Here is a 22,138-nt window from a genome sequence, read left to right as displayed (position 1 = left end):
AAACAGAGGGTTGCTGGAGGGGTTTTGGGAGGGGGGATGGGCTAAATGGGTAAGGGGCATTAAGGAATCTATTCTTGAAATCATTTTTGCAGTATATGCTAACTAACATGGATTATAAATTAAAAAAATAAAGCATAAAAAAAATTCATCATAGACCTAAATGTTACCTAAAACTAAATAAAAATTTCTAGCAAAGATTTCTTAGCTATAATACCAAAAGTATGGTCCATAAGGAAAAGACAGATAAACTGGACTTAATCAAAATTAGGAACTTTTGCTCTTTTATAGACATTGGTAAGAAGTGAAAAGACAAGCCACAGACTAGGAGCTAAAATTTACAAATCATATATCTGATAAAGGACTTATATATAGAACACATAAATAGTTCTTAGAGCTAAATAATAAGAAAGCAAACAAGCCAATAAAAAATAGGCAAAATATTTAAATATCTCTTTGTTAAAGAAAATACACTAACCGCAAATAAACACATGAAGAGATTCTAAACATCATTAATCATTAGGAAATGCATATAAAATCACAATGTCGTACCATCATATACATATTAGAATGGCTAAGATTAAAAAGACTGTCAATATCAAGTGTTGACAAGGATGTGAAGCAACTAGAACTCTTACACAATGCTGTGGAGAATGTATTATGGTATGACCAGTTAGGAAAAATTTTGGCAGTTTCTTAAAAAATTAAACAGAACACCGAACATATGACCCAGCCATTTTACTCGTGCGTATTTACTGAAGAGACATGAAAACTCATGTCTAGACAAAGACTTGTATACTAAAGTCCATAATACCTTAGTTCTAATAGCCAACACAAGTATTCATCAACAGATGAATGGATAAACAAATTGTGGGATATTACAACAAATCCTACTCAGTAATGTAAAGGAATGAATGAACTATCAATACATGCAATAACATGAATCTCAAATGCTACATGAAAGGAGTCATACAAAAAGAACAGTATAAGAACATTTCAAACAATTCATAGTGACATAAGGAAGATCGGTAATTGCCTACAGGTGGGGAATGGGGTTAGAGGAAGGAAGATTTTGGGGGGAGGGATTACAAAGGGGCATGAGAATATGGGAGTGATGGATAGTTCATTATCTTGATAATAGTGATGGTTTCAGACATCAAAACTTACCCAACCGCATACTTCAAATATGCAATTTACTGCATGTTGCTTCAAACTCAAACTATCTTTTAGAAATATGATGTAGCTGGGTCTGGTTCAAGATGATGACAGAGGAAGAACCTGAACTTACCTTTTCCCACAGACACCCTAAATCTACAACTACATATGCAACAATTTCCTCTGAAAGCAACCCCAAAACTAGCTGAGTAACTCCTACACATCAGGCAAATGAGAAAAAAACAGGTGAGACAGGCTGAGACACAATCTCGCCATAAACCCAGTGCCCTGTGTAGTGACCCATAATCAGGAAGGAACTTACAACTCTAAGCTTCTCCCTGAGAAGCAAATGGTTTAAATGCTGTATATTGGTACCCCAACTTTTAAGATCTGAACCTGAGAGATGAGCCCCCAAAACATCTGGCTTTGAAACCCAATAGGGCTTGCATCCATGAAACCCACAAGGCTACATAGCTAACTGAGAGACTCTTCTTCAGGTGCTCACGTGGACTCACCTGGCTACACCCCAGGACTAGTGCAGAGGCAGCCAACTAAAAAGGATGATGTATATCGAATTTTCACTCATATTTTAAATCTACCATACTTCTCTATACCACTTTTGATATTCATGGTACAACGAATTTCTTTGAAAAAAAATCTAGAAGCATAACACTGTATGCAAAAAAAAAAAAAAATCATTTACATATATACTTTAGTCCCACTTTTCAATATATTTTTTCTTCCCCAGTAATAAAAAGCTCTGTCATGAATTTATTCTGGATAGCCAAGACATAAACTTTCTTAAGACAGATGGATGGGTGGAGAGAGAACAATATTCTAGCCCCAAACTAGTAGGGTCTAGGTCTCAGGAGGATAAATACATTTCTGAGAAACAAATGCAAGGTTTCCTATGGTCTCCCACTTGCAAGTGAGAGTATATTGTTACTAATCAACAAAATGACACCTCTAAAAATTACCAGGATGGTCAGGGTCAGCATATGGTAATCGTGAAAGAAAAACAAAATAGGCTATTAGTAATCTGAAAATAGCTGGCAATTAAAGCTCTGCTGGAACTAAATACAATCAGGGTTTTACTAAAGAAAACATTTCTGGGGCGCCTGGGTGGCGCAGTCGGTTAAGCGTCCGACTTCAGCCAGGTCACGATCTCGCGGTCCGTGAGTTCGAGCCCCGCGTCAGGCTCTGGGCTGATGGCTCGGAGCCTGGAGCCTGTTTCCGATTCTGTGTCTCCCTCTCTCTCTGCCCCTCCCCCGTTCATGCTCTGTCTCTCTCTGTCCCAAAAATAAATAAAAAATGTTGAAAAAAAAAAAATTAAAAAAAAAAAAAAAAAAAAGAAAACATTTCTTAAATGGTATCCAGTGAACTTCAATTTCCAGAATCTCTAAAAACACTTTACATGTTTTATATGTTGTTTTATTTAATAATAACCTAGCAAAAATCCACTTACCTCCTACAGTATTTAACTATGCTTGCACCACTGTCAAATGCATGTGGTACATGAATTAAGGGGATTGTTTCTAATGGCTAATCTCCCTTTATCAAGGACTAAGGCAGTGCTTTTCTCAGTCATGTGTATCAAAATCATCTTTTTTAAAAACACTTTTGCCTGGGGTCTGCTCTGAGACATTCTGATTCTGAAGCCAGGAAATAGAAAACCAGGCATCTTGAATTTCTGAAAAGTTCCCAAGTGATTCTGATATGCACTTCTGACTGAGGATCACTGACTGATGAGGCTAAAAAACTAGGTTACCACTGAGGCACAGTCCCCAGTTCCAAAAAGAAAATCTTTCCTTTCCATTATATCCCTTGACCCACCCCTCCCTTAACTAGTTAACACTTTTGCTTCCCAGTACAAGGGAAGGCATTCTGTAGTCAAAGGAATGGGGGTAAGGCTGCTGTTCTCTTGGTAACAGATGATGGATATTACTGAGAGATAAATTAAGAAGAACAGAAAAGAGTTATTATAAAAATATGATCTATTCCATGAACAATTAATTTATTTCCTACTCTTACGTCATATCTCTACATTTTTCATGGCAGCCTTCCTCACTGTGATGCTAACTGAAAAGTGATCTGTGCCTGCCTTTCCATGTATAAATTCCCTCTTCGGTGAAGTAAGAAATTTCTGTGACCAGATTACATTTGAAAGAGGACAGGACAAAATATTTAATAAAATCATAATAGGTCTCATTGTGAATTTCTTTTGGTTGGCCCCCAAAACTGGATTCACAGAATAATCTTATGTTTTAGAGTTGAAATAAACAATTTTAGGAATTAAAAGTAAAAAATTATTCAACATCACTCATCATCAGGGAAATACAAATGAAAACCACAATGAGATACCACCTCACACCTGCCAGAATGGCTAACATTAACAACTCAGGCAACAACAGATATTGGTGAGGATGCAGAGAAAGAGGATCTCTCTTGCAGTACTGGTGCAAGTCGCACTACTGGTGGGAGTGAGAACTGCTACAGCCACTCTGGAAAGTAGTATGGAGGTTCCTCAAAAAATTAAAAATAGAACTACCCTATGACCCGGCAATTGCAGTACTAGGTATTTATCCAAGGGAGATAGGTATGATGTTTCGAAGGGACACAGGCACCCCAATGGTTATAGCAGTACTATCAACAATAGCCAGAGTATGGAAAGAGCCCAAATGTCCATCAATGGATGAATGGATAAAGAAGATGTGGTACACAAATACAATGGAGTATTACTTGGCAATCAAAAAGAACAAAATCTTGCCATTTGCAACTACGTGGGTGGAACTGGAGGGTATTATGCTAAGCGAAATTAGTCAGAGAAAGACAAATATCATATGACTTCACTCATATGAGGACTTTAAGACACAGAACAGATGAACATTAGGGAAGGGAAGCAAAAATAGTATAAAAACAGGGAGGGGGAAAAAGCAGGAGAGAGTCTTAAATATGGAGAACAAAGTGAGGGTTACTGGAGGGGTTGTGGGAGGGGGGATGGGCTAAATGGGTAAGGGGCATTAAGGAATCTACTCTTGAAATCATTGTTGCACTATATGCTAACTAATTTGGAGTAAATTATAAAAAGAAAATTTAAAAAGAAAAAGAAAATAAATCAAAGTAAAAAATTATAGAATTATTAGCAATAACACAACTTGCCAGAGCCTTCTAGAATTCTAGTTTCTGTATTAGAAAAGTCAATAACCTGTTCAAGTTTTTTTAATTTTTTTGACCAGGGAAGAGATTAGTACTGCCCCAGCCAAAAAAAACAAAACAAAAAAAAACTCCAACAACAACAACAACAAAAAAAAAAAACAAACAAAAACCAATGTACTTAATTTATGTAGGCTTTTTACCAACATTCCATATAAAAGTTTCTTTAAAAATTTTTTTAAATGTAAAAAAAAATTTTTTTTAATGTTTATTTATTTTTGAGGGAGATGGAGACAAAATGTGAACGGGGAGGGGCAGAGAGAGAAGGGGACACAGAATCCGAAGCAGGTTCCAGGCTCTGAGTTGCCAGCACAGAGCCCGATGCGGGGCTTGAATCCACAAACTGTGAGATCATGACCTGAGCCAAAGTAAGATGCTCAACCAACTGAGCCACCCAGGCGACCCTAAAAGGTTCTTTTAAAATAAAGCTATTATTGAAAGAGATGAACTATTTAGTTATAGAGAATTAACTGGTTTATAGAAAAGGAAGAGGTGAGTGTAATAAGGATTTTTTCCTTAATTTATACATACAGAGAATTAATAACTCCACCTAGAGCTGAAACGGATACATTTTTGAGAGAGAATGAGTGTGTGCGTGCGCACGTGCACGTGTGGGCAGGGGAGGGGCAGAGAGAGAGAGAGAAAGAGAGAACCGCAAGCAGGCTCTGCACCATCTGCACAGAGTCCGATGCGGGACTCCATCTCATCAACTGTGAGATCATGACCAAGCTGAAATCCAGAGTCTGACACTTAACTGACTGAGCCACCCAGGGGCCAGTGAAACTGATATTCCTGATGTATTTTTTATTGTTTTTGTACTTATGTTAGAGAGAGAGGGAGGGAGAGCAAGTGGGGGAAGGAGAGAGAGAGAATCCCAAGCAGGCTCCACACTGCCAGCGCGAAGTCCATTACAGGGCTCCAACTCATGAACCCTGTAAGATCGTGATCTGAGCTGAAATCAAGAGTTGGACACTTAACTGATTGAGCCACCCAGGTGCCCCTATTCTTGATATTTTTATAAATGACCTGAGAGAAAAAGTAGTGGGACACTGTTAAATTCAGAGATAAGGTAGAAGCATTTGCAACTTTTCTGGAGGGAAATCTGAAGGCAATAGTCATCAGAATTATAAATGCACATATGCTCTGACCAAGTGATTACACTTCAGATTTGTCTTACAGACACTCGTACAAGGGCTCCATGTTCAATGTTCGCATTGTTTATGACAGCCAAAAACTGGAATACCCAGTTTTTAGAGGAATAAATTAACATACATAAGATATTATGTAGCAATTTTTAAAATACAGTATTCACTGTGTGCCAAAAACGAAATTAAAAATGCAAAGACTACATAAAACCTGTTGAACAGAGAAGTGTTAAGATTTTATGAAGTTGTCTAAGACGCAGTTCTTACCAAATGTCTTGTGTCAGGCCTTGAAGCTTGTAACTGTTCAAACTCTTCTATTTTTGCAAGATCTACATCTTCTTTTAGTTCCCAAGTACTATCTTCATACGGTAATGAGCACCACTTTACTAAGTAGTAAATAACAGGCTGTAAAAAAAAGTTTTTCATTTTACCATTTTGAAAAAGAGTAGCTAGAAACAGTTTCAATATACTCACCCTACATCCATAAAAAGTAAGGAAACATTTTTCAGTGTTTTTAGGTCATTAATTTTTCAAGAACAGTAGGTTTTAACATTTGGCAAGTTTAGGTTTTTAATTTTTTTAACTAAATATTTACCTCACCAGTGTCTTTATCTTCACAAAAAGAGACTTCTAACACTCTGTCTACTTCAACGTAGTCTGGGTTAAATGGTTCCTCTTCCATCTATAATTAAAAAGTAACTTGATCGATATTTGACAAAGAAGTAGAAAGATAAAAGCATTACAAACACAATTTAACTAGCTATTTTCTATACAGCAAACGTAAGTTTGATTTCAATTAAATTTTCAATGAATGGGATACTTCCCTTTTAATTTCCAAAAGATACCTACGATGTTTGTCTATACTATGAATCAGCATGTTACATATAATAAAAGCAACCAAATAACACTAAAAAATAAGGTACCTTGGACGAGTAGCTTACTCTAGAAGACACGTTCCTTAAAATTTTCCATAAAGGGTCTCTGTACCTTTCTTTTGCCACTTTCCTCAGGTCTATGTGTTGGAGGCCAACCACCCCACCTGTAGGCCCATCTATCAGTTGTATCAAACATTCTTGATCTACTGATGATTCCTGGGCCCAGGACCCAATGACTTAAATGAATGAGGACTCTCTATCTGAGTGACCTCAAATTGCACTCATTTACTCTTCAACCTATGTGCACTTCTTTCCTGCAGTTTCCTACTAGGCTAGTGATAACACAGCACTGCCCCCACCTCCTTATTCCCAGTTACACAAGTCAGACATGGAGAAGTCAGCTCAGATTCTTTCTCTTTTTTAATCTCCCACATCTAATAAGTCATCAATTCTTATAGATTCTGCCTTTAATGACAGCTCAGATTGGTTCCTCCTTCCTCATTCTCCCTGCTTCGTCACTTCTTACGTGGACTCTGACAACCTCCTAACTAGTCCTCGACTACCTTCTTGCCTCCCTTTAATCCATTTTCACATTGACCCTCCGGTGATCCTTCTCAAATATAAATCTTACCCATGGCTCCCCTGCTTCAAATCCTTCAGTGACCCTCCCTTGTTTGGGGATCAGGCCCACATTGGTTTGTGTGGAATAAACAGGATCGTCCCTTTTCCTCCAGCCTCACCTCCTACTGCTTGGCACAGCTGTACCCCAGATTTCATGCTCCCAAAGTACAAAAACACAGCCTTTTCAAACTCCATGTTATGGCACATCTCCATGTTTTTATACTCGTTCTTCTCCCTTCTGAATGGATTGTTGTTCCTTCTCTTGTCTGTCTGGCTGTTTCCTACTCATTCCTCAACGCCTTACTTTCAATAGCCCTTCTCAACTAGCTCTGCTGCCTCTCCTCCTCTGCTTAACCTTTAAATACTGTAGTGCTCCATGGTTCTGTCTTTAGTTCTCTTCACTGTCTCAAATCCTTCCTGAACAATGGTATCATCTCGGGATCTCTTGATAACAAAGACACTGCCCAACATCAGAATGGTAACGAGGTACTTTAAGACAATCTGCATAGTTCCAATTTATGTTGTACCTGAGTCAAGTGAGAAAAATTAGCCTTTGTGAAAAGTTAAAAGATTATTAAGTATTTCTAAAATCTTTAGCTCATTAGAAATTTCTGTATTAGAGTGAGGAGGTGAAAAAATTTTGACCTCCCAGCATCCATAAACTGAGGAGGTCATTAGAATCATCAAATTTTTAAAGTCGATTTTATAATTAGAAAGGAAGTAAGAGTCACTTCATGGTGCAAAAATCTGCCGGATACCACCATAATCTAGTGATTAAAGTTACCACCACCAGTAATGGGGCAAATAGGTATTGTGCACTTCCTGATATGATTTATTGAGAAGGCTACAGTATCATTTCTGTGGTGGTCTTTTACTTTAATTCCAGTGGAGTCAATACACAGAGTTACATTAGTTTCAGGTGTACAATACAGCAATGTTCTTTTAACATGACTTGAATCCCGAGAAAGCATCAGACGCCACCAAATTTACCACCTATACTCTTTTTTTTCTTTTTTTTTCTTTCTTTTTTTTTTTTTTTTTTTTTTTTTTGAGAGAGAGATAGCAAGCAAGCGAGCGAGCAAGGCAGGGAGAGGGGCAGAGGGAAGAAAAACAAGAATCCTAACTAAGCAGGCTCCACGCTCAGTGCAGAGTCCAATGCGGGGCTGGATCCCACAATCCTGGGATCATAACCTGAGCCGAAATCAAGATTCAGATGCTTAACTGACTGAGCCACTCAGGCGCCATTACCTATACTCTTAAAAATGTTCAAGTAATGAAAAACAAAGAAAGACCAATTAAAAGAGATATGACAACACAATTCAACATATGATGCTGGATTGGATTCTGCACCAGTTTAACAAACACGAAGACACACCTTTTGCTGTAAAAATAGTGGAGCAGTTAGTGAAATATGAAAAAGGTTTGCAGATGGGTTAATATGACATCAATGTTAATTATATTATTATGTAACAGAATTCTTGAAAACTTAAATACTGATGTATTTGCAACTTGCTTTCAAATGGTTTAAGAAAAAAGGAATGTTCATGGGAGAGAGGCAGAGACTGAGGCAGAGGGAGAATGAATGTGAATGAAAAGCAAACATGGTAAAATGTTAACATTTAGGGAATCGTGTTAAAATATATGTGGGAAAATAAAATGTACAGCATAGGGAATAGAGTCAATGGTGCTGTGATTGCTGTATGGTGACAGATGGCAGTTACACTTGCGGTGAGCACAGTGTAACATACAGACTAGTGGAATCACTATGTTGTACACCTGAAAGTAATATAACATTGTATGTCAACTATACTTCAAGTATAAAGATAGATATAGATACAGATATATACGCATGTGAATTCATTGTACTATTTTTACAACTTAAGATTTTCAAAATAGAAACTCTAAAAAAATCTTCAAATTAAAAAGTTAAAAAAAAATTTAGATGAATCTAAAACTACTCTAAAATAAGCCAATTAAAAGAAGAAAGAAAAAAAAATTAGAGCAGAAAAGGCCATCAACTAATAGGTGAGACCGTTCAAGTGAATTATTCCTATGATGTTTTTGTTCATACACACACCACCTGGCATAGAAAATATGCAACATATTTCATGTACTGAAAAATCTTAAATTTCCATTTATTTGCCACATTACCATTTCCATTACTTGAATAACTCTGCTGATAAAATTCTTTGAGACATTAACCCACTCATATTCAACTCTTAAGTACTGAAATACATGTGACTTTAAAAATACAAGAAAAAACTAAAAATAAAATAAAAATAGAAGAGTTATCTGCCACTCTGAATTATCAGTGCTCCTGCTGCAGCTAGTTTCCAAGCTACATTTGGGGAGAGAAAATTACTATATGAAGATGGCATTTGTATTCAAATATCAAACTTGGAAGCCTAAGAATTAAAATGAATAAGACTTAAATTGTTGATAAATAACACTAAATGTGTTCAGAGTTCAACACATAATAGTTTCATTTATTTCCTTTTCTTACGTCTGCAAAAAAATGTGCTCTTTGTGCTTGTCTCAGTTTGAATCGTTTGATTTTCTGCTGGATCCTTTTATCTTTCAAAAGCTGCTGTTCTGTGGCCCACTCACAGTGAAGATAGGAGCTAAAATGTTTATAAAAGCAATATATTAGAATGACAGAGAAAACCATGTTTTGTTTTGTTTTTTTAGATTTATTTTTAATCATAGCATCCAATACAAAATATTCAACTTTATGAATAGGCAGCTCATCATTTCGTTTAATGCCAACAGACTCCGTACAATTTCTAAAATAAAACCACTGTGATCATTATAACCTAAGGAGACTGTAGTATAAACACGTGCAATTTGCCACACAAGGCAGAATGGTAAACCAAGTCATCAGGGCAACGAGATGTGATTTATCAGTTACTTCTTCACTATATTAGTTTTGTTATGATCAGAAAGCTAACTTATTTCAAAGCCAACGTAATTTTATTTAAAACACTTTCTGTCACATAAGTATAGGAAAAAGTGGAATAAAATCTGAAAAGTTCAACAACATAACAAGTAACGTCTATAATTTGTAAAAGAATATTTTATTCTTTCATTTTGATGTTAATAATTAGTGTTTTCTGGAAGAAAATTCCCTTAAACTTTTTTTTTTTTTTTAATGTTTATTTGTTTTTGAGAGAGAGACACAGTGAGAGGGGAGGGGCAGAGAGAGAGGGAGACACAGAATCCGAAGCAGGCTCCAGGCTCCGAGCTGTCAGCCCAGAGCCTGGCATGGGTCTTGAACTCACGAACCGTGAGATCATGACCTGAGCCGAAGTTGGACGCCTAATCGACTGAGCCACCCAGGTGTCCCCAAATTCCCTTAAATTTTAACATAAAGGGTTTGTAGCCTTTTAAGTTCATGCATTAATTAAACACTTTAAAATGCAGATAAAATAAAAATAATTTAACTTAATATATTTAAATGTTAATTTATATTTAAATCAGTATTTTCTATTATTTTTCTATCTCAGATACTTACTAATTCTTGTATTTTACAAAAAATTCTTCTGTATCAATCATCACTCCAGGTGATACCTAAGGAAATAAAATCAACACTTAGGAGTGTAACACTCAGGCCACATAAAGTGTGCAACGTAATGTGAGATTACTTACTTCCTTTTTTGTAATTCTAGAAGACAGGATTTTATCCACGATTGCAGCATCTTCTTCACTTGGATTCTCCTATGGGAGGGAAGAAAGAAAATACGACGTCACATTTTAAAAACTCCTTTAGTTGCTACTTTGTAGGTTTACGAACACACTAAAATTCAGCGGATGTTTATTGAGCATGCGTGCCGGGTGTGGTGTTGAATGTTAGGAATACAAAAATGGAAAAACATCACTGTTGTTACTGTCCTGGTCAGCACCTGCGTCTTCATCACCGGACACGTACTGTGCCTAATGGGCTCAGCGTGATCATCAGCACTTCATGTAAATATTAACTCATTTAACCCTCACAAGTACACAACAAGGTAGGTACCATTATTGTCTCCACTGTACCAATCAGGAAGCTCAAGCACAGAGAACATAAGTGCTTGCCCAAGGTGTCAGATCACTCAGTTGGCAGGTGAGTGGCTGGGCCACAATCCAGACAAGGAAGGTGACAAGAACGCGCAGAGAGGAAGATGCACGCTCAGAGATATAGAGCATGCACCCATATTCATAAGGCCAGAGGAGTCAGTGCTTGTGAAGAAGTGGCATGAGGTAAGGCCTCCCTCCCATCCCCCCCCCCCCCAAAAAAAAAATCCACACAAAGGGCTCTGTGCACTGGGCTAAAAACACATCATTCTATTCTGTAAGACTTGGGGAGCTATTAGAGGAGGTTTCAGTAGAAAAGTACTATGATCAGGACTATAATTCAGAAATATTCTGCAAAAAGGATAGCATTTGGAGGAGTTTCAGAAATACATATGTAAGGGGTGAAAAACAAGGTGATAAACTGTATGAAGAAGCAAAGGAAGAAAACAGAAAGGATGAATCTCTAGGTTTCTGATCTGAATAATTAATGGTTCCTTTAACTACAATATGGAATCCAGGAGGAAAAGTTGGAGCAGATTTTAGGAGGAAAGATAATGAGAGTATTTTAAAGAATGTATGTTGACTTCAAATGATTTGTACTTATAATCCCAGATCTGTCTTACCACAAATAACTGTAAAGGCTGTTCACCAGGTAAAGGAGCTGAATTCTTTTTTATTTTCATAGAACCTTTGAGCTCTTCTTCAGATTGTTTCCCTTCTGCATCTTCCGCATATTTTTTTCTTTTAATTTGACGATTTGATCTTCTTTTCTGTAATGAACCATAAGGATCATATTTATATGACAGATTTTAAAGGAAAGACTTTAAAAATAATTACTCCTAGTGTGGCAATTTTGTACATTAAATTTTTGAAATTGTCTCCAACATCCATCTTTTCTCATTTTTCCTTTTAATTAAAGGAAGATTATAATTTTCCCTTTGCCACAGGCTCAGAATCTTGTTCTACTTCCTAACGTTTCAAATAACAAAGAATAGTCATACCATTATTACTTTTCTTTAGAAATTATTACAATTAAAAAAGATTTATTTAACCACTTCACACCTTGGGCAAAATATATTTTATTAGTAATACCTTTATTACCTGTCTTTAGAAACTATTGTTGAGAAGAGTAAAGACATGTTTTATTTAGCTATTTCACACTTTGGGCAACACATACTTTAAACTGTTAATACTTTTGCAGTTTTTGCTTCAAACCTAAAAAGTGCATCAGATGTATACTGGTTAAATAATTAATCGGGGACATAAAACTAGAACAAGATATTAAATAATTGTTACCACAAAACCCACAAACTTCTGTTTAAAATAGAATGAAATAATGTAAAATATTTTAAAAGAGATACACAAAATAATCAAGTAAATCTACCAAATAATTTAATGTATATGAAAGAGGAACCTGTTTTTTACTGACTTTACTAGCTTCCCTTAAAAAATAAAAAACACTATCAAAAGCAGAAGTAAGCCTTTTGAAAAGTATTACATTTTAAAGTAATCTAAGTGATTTAAAATCAGGTATAATACACATGGCTTTACTTACCTCCCTACATAGCTAATATTTGATCTTCCCCACTATAAAATCAAAATCTCAAATTGGCTTGAAAATTTCAAAGAACCTAGGTTTGCTTTTTTTTCCCACATCCCTAAAATCTCATGGGTGGAAGCATCTCAGCCAACTTTTCTATTGCTCAATATTTGGTAAATCTACCCCTTCTTCCTTCCTTTTTCTATGCCATTTTATATATTTAGTAACTCCCATGACATCCCCCCACATTATAACCAGCAAAATGACCTATGCATTTTCCTTTTGGTTTCCGCGAATATCCTCAATTTGGTAGGCCTTTCGTATTTCCATAGCCATTACAAAAATGCCTCAATCAGTGCAGCAGGCTGAGGACAAACTGCATTCAAAAAATTGCAGTGGCCTTTTACATGCCTCTGCCTCTTTCTCGAGTTGTGGAATACTGAGAGAAAGAAAGGTACTAATATGGTGACTTAGGTTAGCCAAATACAGTAGGTAACCTCATGACTCATGTAGGATGGGTACCATCTCTTGGCCATGAAGACATACACATTTTCAAAACTCAAGGTAACACTGTTGCTAATATGGGAGACAGGAAGGTGGCATATAAAAGTGGTAATAAAAGGAACTTCTAGAAACCCAAATTTTCCCACATCTTATTTTGAAAAAAAAATTACTATTACTTGAGGGAAAAATTCTCTGGATCTCTAATCTAACACTAGGCTGAAGGAATATTTAGAGTTCTACTGCAGGCATCATATAGCTCTGAATACTCAAGAATAGCTTAAATTAATAAACCAACAGTGACATTTATTATTCCAACAATAACATGTATTACCAATGTTATGTCTCATTGGGCACAAATCTTCTAGGTAGTGAAGTTTAAGAGTAATTCGATATACTTTTGGAAGATTCCATTTGATGTTTTCAGCATTAAAGTTTCCTTTCTGGTCACTTAGGTATCTATTAGTACTTTGAAATGCCTCATTTAGGTCTTTCGTGAATTGTAAATGAGTGGCCTGAAAGAATCCTTTGCACTAACAAAAGTGCACATTTAGATAATTCTTCACAAGATAACGAGAGGCACGTATCGTAAGCTGCATACTCATCCTATGAAGACTTTATCCATCTAAAAGATGAATTAAAAAGTGTGAGTTATGTGATTATTGCTGGAATATTATAAGATTATTATAGATACTATAAGATTATAGCTGGAATCATTACAGTGGAATAAATTATATTCCACTAGAGAACACAGCTACACATCAGGCCAAGCCAAATGAGGTGCCACTCTCAACAAATTATCTTTCTTTGTCATGTAATATCTCTACTACTTTAAAAATACAAAAACTAATTTGGTGTGCACATTTTTGGCTAACGTGCTTTTGTCTGGCTTTATTTCTCTATAGTGTTTTGAAAGGACAATTTAAAATGGTGACAAATTCTTTTTTTGAATATTTTTCTAGGTTTTTCTTCTTAGAGGCTTCAAAAGATCAAACTACAACACTTTACATAAGAGGTCAGAAACAGGCTTTTAAACAACACATCATTCCGATAACATGTCACTTGTGTCCTATAATAATCCTAACGTAATGTACTGTATGCGCTTTTAAAAATATTAAGTCTGCAAACATAGTCAGACTACTGAAGTACTCTATATGAAGATTAAGGGTAAAAAAATTAAATATCACATTTAGATTTTTATTCCACCTGACTCTAAACCTAAAACTTAAATTAGTTTTCACGCCTTCAAATCTTGACAGTCCATTGTAAGTGAAAGCTACATGGCTCTTTCCATCATTCATATAATGGAACACTTAAATATATCAATAATATAGATTTATTATCATTTATCAGAAAATATTTCTTTCCTTCCCCATTTATATTTTTGTGTTAACGCAATGCAGCAACCTACAGCGAAAAGCACGGAAGAAATGCGCATGTTAACCTATTCTACCATTTCGTTGTTTGGCAATAACAATAGTGGAAAAATGGCCAGCAGTATCCTAGCAAAAATTCAACTGAATTTTCTCATGTTGAATAAGTTAACTGTAAGTTTGCCTAGGTTAAGGATAACATGTGAAGAAAAAGCCAGGCCATATAATATTAGGAGCTTCAGTCACTGCCCTTACCTCAACTCTTGCAGCAGCCCAGGAGCCTTGAGCCACTACTCTCCCATTGGATAAGAAGCTGCATAAGGAAGAAGAAAGGCCATTCAGGGGCTTTCTGGCCCCATAATTCAACAACTGCCACCACCCATACGGCCTAGAGTTGTACTTTAATTATTAGAGAGCAGAGGGTGGCCTGAATTATTATGACCTTCACTACATATAGACTTTTTAACTTCACAAGGTTATTTTGAATATCCACCTATTCAAAAAAAAAAAAAAAAAAAAGGCAAAATGCACAGTATTCTTGTCCACATTAGGGGATTTTTAATAAAACTGGTTATCTTTTCTTTGACAGAAGCAGACCAACGGAATTATCTCTAGGAACGATTCAATCCACTTGCTCTATCATTCTATGTGATTCTAAAAATCAGTATCTCCATCATTAAGTTCACTCAAAAGCACTCCATAAGTACAGGATAATATCACTAGATATTTCTCCATACTAAAAGCCATCAGGGACTTTGGACTGTTACTTAACCTCTCTGGGCTTTGGTTTCATTATCTGAAAAATGAAGGGTTTAGAGAGGATATGTAGGTTCCCTCCCAGATCTAACGTTCTATGGCAATACTGCTAGAAGCACATTTTGCTGTCTTAAAGTTCTACCATGTAATACAATGTCGTTTTACTACTAAACTAAAGTAGAAATAACCATAAAGCAGTTTTATGCTATCTAAATAATTCTACCAGTGCTTCATTTCTCAGAAAAAATGTAATACTCACTTGAGGGTCTTCCTCTTTGAGTGTGTGCCGTGGCATCTGCTCTGTATCAGATATTTCATCTGAAGACTCATTCTTTCTTTTTTGTTTCTTACCCAACGTAATAATGAGTTTGCTGTTTCAAGAGGAAAGGAACCAACAGTAAGAACTCTTTTGCCTTTTTCTATTTTTGGTCATATTAAGATTGGCATGATAAACTTTTTTCCATTTTGTATCACATGAATGTTCAACCAAAGAGAACTATCATGAAATCCATAATGACATTTTCAAGACAAGAACTGTATTCTAATGGAACAAACACAAACCAATATTACAGTTAACATACTTCTAAGCATAGAAAGGCAGCCAAGTTTTAGCACTTGTTTCTCAGGCTCAAAATCATTTTTCATGGGAAAAATGTCAGGTGATAGAACTGTAGTTAATAATTAAAATAATCTATTTATTATCTTGTAGATTTGGAATGAGGGTTTTTTCCCCCCTTCTACCTCTTACTAAATTCAAACTCCTCACTTCTCCCCTACTTAAAACACTTTAACAATGAATTGCTCTTTCATTATTTATGTTATTTATGTTAAGGCCTATCTTAGCTGTACTGTATGTTCCTAAAAAGTTAAAAACTCTTTTATATTTCCACAGTTTGCCTGTCTCTCTCATATGTATGTGTACATGTGTATATTAATATTTATACACACCCATTAAATACAAATGTTTAAAATGAAAATGTGTTTTCAACTTTTTTTCTTGATCAGAGGTATAGAAATTATAGAGCTCCCACATTTCCTTATTTTTCGTTCAACAGATAAGGGGGCATGATTTTAAAGCACCATACTAACCACAAATCATGCTAATTGCTTATCAGGGAAATTCTATTTTAGATATCCATATTTCAAACAGAGAAAACTTCCCAAAATATTTTGAAGTGTGATATATCAGAAACAGAATTTTCTTCAACAATTATTTAACAACGTGGGGCAACTTGGAGGTTAAAAGCACACACTTTGAAATCATAGCATCAAAAATTTTAAAACTGATTCCACCACTTACCTATCTGTAAGACACCTGGCAAATTACCTGATCTCTTTTAGCCTTAGTTTCCTTGCCTGGAAAATAGAGATATTCTAATAGCTACCTCTACTGTTGTTGAGCATTAAGTGGGATAATGCATATGAGCTCTTGGCAAAGTCCTGATACAGTGATTTCTGAACTAACCTCTAATTATTATATGCCAGGTGCTCCTAGGTTCTAGGATTTGAAGATAAAGTGGACATAGTCCCCAACATTAAAGTGTCACTGTTAGAATATGAACACAGTTAAAAGGCAAAAGTGGAAGTTAGTGCCAGATGTAATGTGAACACCAAAGAAGAGGTGCTTATGTCTACTGAAGAATAAAGGAGGTATAGAGAAAAGGTAAAGTTTGAGATAGGAAACTAATGATAAAAGGGGGTTTGCTAGTGAAAGAAAGGGGAAGGTACATTCCAGGTAGGGGGTGATATTACAGAAGAATGAGAGAAATGTGCAGAGATAAGGGTGTGTCAGAAATACACAAAGTACTGGGGCACCTGGGTGGCTTAGCTGGGTAAGCATGGACTCTTGATTTTGGCTCAGGTCATGATCTCGCGTTCTTGAGTTCAAGCCCTGGTGTCTGCTGTCAGCACGGAGCCCACTTTGGATCCTCTGTCCCCCTCTCTCTCTACCCCTTCCTTGCTCGCGCTCTCTCAAAAATAAAATAAACGCTTAAAAAAAAAGAAATATACAAAGTAGTGCGGGAGGAGGAAATGGAGAGATGGTCATCTAGACAGAGTGAACAGAAGATCCTTGTATGACATGTAAGGAGTTAATATTTTAGTTTAAGGCTAGATTTTAAGCTCCACAGGGTGGGAATTGAAACAATCTAAATCTGTCTTGTTCACCACTGACAACAAATGGCTCTGAGATACTCTGAATAAATAAAAACAACCAAATAATAAACCAATTGGGAGATATGAGAATTTTACACCAATAAGTTCTAGGGATTTAATAATATAGCATGGTGATGCTAGTTAAATACAATACTGCATTGTCTATTTGAAAACTGCTAAGAGAGTGAATCTTAAAAGTTCTCATCGTGAGGAAAAAAACTGTCACTAGTGAGGGGATGGGTATTAGCTACACTTAATTGTGGTAACAGTTTTGTAATGTGTACATATGCCAAATCATTATGTTGTACACCTTAAACGAATATAATGCTATATGTCAATTATATCTCAATAAAATTGGTGGCAAAAGGAATTTCCAACAAGAGAGCAATGCAACTCAAAGAAGTAAAATGCAAGGCAGGGAAAGGAGCAATCAGGCAAATGACAACTAAAGCGAGAGATGGCGAGAGCAACGGGGTCAATGACTGGCTGCCCAGATGTGAGGCAAGAAAATTCTAGGAAGAGTTATTCCCAGATTACTCTTGTATTGTACTGCATGATTACCACCTTCAACAGGAGAAGGATGACTCTGACTTGGTATGTCACCTGCACTCTTCTGACGACGTGAAGAAAGCAGACAAGAGGTACAAACACAGCTTATGTTGGAAGCAGGAAATCAGAGAAAGTCCAAAAAGATATTCTGAAACAGTAAGAAGGAACTAGCCGTGTTTGTACTTCATTCCTTCTCACTACTTTCACTGGTCATGTGTTCCCCTGTCTGGTGCAGTTTCCTTATGTTGGTTTACCTCCTAAAATACAACTCTCCCTTGAGGTCATGTCTACGATTAGATACCACATGATCCTGTTCTTCCTCCCTCTCATCCACACTTCCTAAAAAAGTTGTCTACACGGTTGGTTTCATTTTCATTCCTCAACCGGCCATTATCTGAACTCTTGGAACTACTTTTCATTTTCAAAGCTTCCACTTATCTAGCAGAGGCAGCTTCTGCTGACTTTTACACGCATTCTCTCATTTGATGTTCGTATGATTCCAAGGGGCAAATACCAGCATCTTATAAAAGGAAATGGAGGCTTAGCGAAGTTAAAGAACTTGTTCCAAGTCTCACCTATAGTAAGAATAGAGATAAACATTAAGTAGGCCTCATTCCAAAGCTTGAACTCCTAATGTCTGAGGCCACAAAGGACCTTTGTAATGCCAAACCCAAAGGGAATTTTTAACGCTTTACTACCAACGCATAACGAATCAGTTTTTCCTTTTCTATACCCTTGGCCATGGGACACAATACTCTCCTGGTTCTTGCTAAACTTCCTTGGCTCCTCTTCCTCCATCTATTCTTACTATTAGTTTTCAGCATGATTCAGTCCTCGACAACCCTTTTCTATCCGTCCTGTAAACTTTGTTGTTTCTCAAATTAGGGTCTTCAGCCTTCTTTTCTATCGACAGTCCCTGAGAGATGAAATCTATTCATAAAACCAGCTGTTACTTAGACATGTCCACATGGATATCCCACTGATATCACAATCTCAAAATGCTCCAAATGCAACCGCTTTCCCCAAACCTAATAGTCTACTAATAATAAAGTTAAGTTCAGAAAAGTGCACGCATCAAAAGAGAACAGCTTCATGAATTTTCTCAAATGAACACAAATGTGTAACCAGCTTCTATATCAAGAAACAAGACATTATTGGGGCACCTGGGTGGCTCAATCAGTTGTGTCCAACTTTGGCTCAGGTCATGATCTCACAGTTTGTGGATTTGAGCCCCGTGTTGGGGTCTGTGCTGACAGTGTGGAGCCTGGAGCCGGCTTCGGATTCGGATTCTGTGTCTCCCTCTCTCTCTGCCCCTCCTCCACTCATTCTCATTCTTATTCTCATTCTCATTCTCTCTCTCTCTCTCTCCCTCTCAAAAATGAATAAACATTAGGGGCGCCTGGGTGGTTCAGTCAGTTAAATATCTGACTACAGCTCAGGTCATGATCTCCTGGTTCGTGAGTTCGAGCCCCCCATCAGGCTCCAGGCCGTGGAGCCTGCTTCAGATTCCGTGTCTCCCTCTCTCTCTGCCCCTCCCCTGCTCACAGGCTGTCTCTCTTAAAAATAAACAAACATTAAGAAAGAAAAAAGAAACAAGACATCATTAGTTTCCCAGAAGTCTCCTCTAGCGCCTCCTCGTCCAGTAAAAATCTCCTCCAAAGGGTGAGCATGTTGTTCTTTGTGGTTACACAATACAACCTAAGGCAGTTGAGCAGCCCATCTTCAGTGGCAAGGTCAGGGATAACTCTAAGTAAAATCAGGTAGCAGAAATATATGTTTGATGCACTCCCCCATTTGCTATCCATCTCCAAACCTAAATGCATATTTCAGACTAGTTTGTAGATGAGACCAAAACTAGTAAAAAGGACACTTTAGCTGCTTAAATAACAATTTCCTATGAAATGCAAACTAAGGCCTGTTAATACCCTTCAATATATTGCATAAAAAGGCATTTTCTCAATGTTGGGTAAGCTAACTGAATTATGTGAAATGCATCTTCTGATACAGGTTGCTTAAAAACTCAAATCTATAAGGTTGCTTAAAAACCCAAACCCCAAAAGTAAAAAATTCAATGAAATCAAAAGCAGAGATACTTAAATATTTTGTATTTATGAATTACTATGAAGAGGTTACACTGTTCCTTTGTGGCGGTGTAACGTAATGAAATGAAATCTCTCTCAGGACAGTGTACCAGGCTGCTTAAACATTAGTTTATAGATAAGTATTGCCTAAATCTCTAGAAAAGAAATACTAATAACTGCCACCAGATCAACTTTAGACATCCACCCTTTTTGGCTGAGAAGGGTAAGTCAGATAAAAATATTTTCCATAATAACTTAGATAAGCCTTCATTATATTAATTATTTGAAAAACGTTAAAAAAATTTTTTTTAACATCTATTCATTTTTGAGAGACAGAGAGGGACAGACTGTGAGTGGGGGAGGGGCAGAGAGAGAGGGAGACAGAATCCAAAGCAGGCTCCAGGCTCCGAGCTCTCAGCACAGAGCATGACATAGGGCTCGAACCCCGAACCGTGAGATCATAACCTGAGCTGAAGTTGGACACTTAACAAACTGAGCCACTCAGGTGCCCCTACTTGAAACATATTCTTCAAAACAAAACAGTGCCTTTTAAATTTTATTTTCTGTATATTCTGTATTTTCTTCCAATGTTGTTCTATAGGCCTGGTACAGGTATCTTTTTCCATGAACTCATTAACCATTCTTAATCCAGGAAAAACTCTTTTTTAAATCCTAACTTTGTAACAGATATTTCAAATATAGTAGTTTTCCACATAAACCTTTCAAAGTTCTAAATATCTACACATGACCTTTCTGTTCAAAAATGGTGCATTTCCATGGTAGGAGACAAGTTGATTCTAAAACATTAAGTCATGGGGCGCCTGGGTGGCGCAGTCGGTTAAGCGTCCGACTTCAGCCAGGTCACGATCTCGCGGTCCGTGAGTTCGAGCCCCGCGTCAGGCTCTGGGCTGATGGCTCGGAGCCTGGAGCCTGTTTCCGATTCTGTGTCTCCCTCTCTCTCTGCCCCTCCCCTGTTCATGCTCTGTCTCTCTCTGTCCCAAAAAATAAATAAAAAACGTTGAAAAAAAAATTAAAAAAAAAAAAAAATAAAACATTAAGTCATGCTTGACTGACATATTTCTGAGTAAAATATAGATATATTTTAAGATTTAAAAACTAGGGTTACTTACACAGAACACTGATTCTTGGAAACAAGAATCAGCCTTCATTGGAAGGCTGTCTGTTAAAAATAAAGACTCCTAATCAGAAAACCTCAGACAAACTCAAACGGAGAGACATTCTACAAAATCACTGGCTAGTAAGCTTTACAACCAAAAACACCATAAAAGACAAAGGCTGAGGACTGTCCTGAATTGGAGGTGGTGTAAGGGGGGATGACAACACAATGAAATGTAGATTCCTGGCTAAAAAAATAGAACAACTGACAAAATTTACATGAGGTCTCTAAGTTAATAGAATCGTGTCAGTGTGTGTGTGTGTGTGTGTGTGTGTGTGTGTGTGTGTGTTTTCTTTGACAACAGTGCTTTGGTTATATAAGATGTTAACCTTTGAGGAAGCTGGGTGAAGAGTCTAAAGGAACTCTGACCTATTTCTGCAAGTCTGAGATTAGTTCAAAATAAAGAGTTAAAAAAAAAAATGACTGATTTGTTGGTCCCAACCCTATGATTCTGATCTAATAAAGTGGGACTCCAATCGGACTTCTAAAAAATTCCTGAAGAGATTCTGATGTTCCACTAGGTTTGGGAACCACTGGTTCAGAGTTATTGTCATTGAAAACTCTATGAACAAGTATTCAGGATAATAAAACTATTGTATATTCATAGAGCACTTAAAATACCAAAGTGCTTTCGCCTACAATATCTCAGTTGATCCTGAGAAAAATTCTGACATAGATAAGGTACTGGTCTATGATACTAATAGGGAAACTTCAGCATCAGAAGGTGAAATAAACTGCCCAAGTCATAAGTTTAGTAAAAGACAATAAAGGTCTCTTTAGTCCTGGTCTACTTTTTAAGAACACATCTTACTGATTTTAAAATAAAATGACATTACACTTCAACCAGTCAACAGATACTTAATATCAATAAATATACATACATAGTGTAATGGATACAGAGAAATATGAAACTATTACTGTCATTTTGTAATTATGGTTAAAATTTATCTG

At 36.6% G+C, this 22,138-nt stretch overlaps 1 protein-coding gene across 12 annotated transcripts in view; it reads right to left on the bottom strand.

Moving 5' to 3' along the window:
* The window catches only part of CHD9 (chromodomain helicase DNA binding protein 9), a 237,295-nt gene that overhangs the window by 81,402 nt on the left and 133,755 nt on the right, over positions 1-22,138 (bottom strand). For 11 of the 12 annotated variants that reach the window (XM_058707433.1, XM_058707437.1, XM_058707432.1 and 8 more), the window contains 7 exons: positions 15,486-15,597; positions 11,680-11,826; positions 10,652-10,720; positions 10,518-10,573; positions 9,510-9,627; positions 6,106-6,192; positions 5,778-5,915 (listed from right to left, as the gene is read on the bottom strand). In XM_058707433.1, the coding sequence (XP_058563416.1) occupies positions 5,778-5,915; positions 6,106-6,192; positions 9,510-9,627; positions 10,518-10,573; positions 10,652-10,720; positions 11,680-11,826; positions 15,486-15,597 (727 nt within the window). Of the gene's footprint in view, positions 1-5,777; positions 5,916-6,105; positions 6,193-9,509; positions 9,628-10,517; positions 10,574-10,651; positions 10,721-11,679; positions 11,827-14,725; positions 14,784-15,485; positions 15,598-22,138 lie in introns of all 12 variants that reach the window. The other variant, XM_058707443.1, reaches the window with a different exon arrangement.

This window comes from Neofelis nebulosa, chromosome 17 (assembly GCF_028018385.1).
Source record: "Neofelis nebulosa isolate mNeoNeb1 chromosome 17, mNeoNeb1.pri, whole genome shotgun sequence".
Classification (NCBI taxonomy): Eukaryota; Metazoa; Chordata; class Mammalia; order Carnivora; family Felidae; genus Neofelis; species Neofelis nebulosa.
Note: the sequence above shows the minus strand (reverse complement) of the source record. Positions and strands in the feature narration are given on the sequence as shown.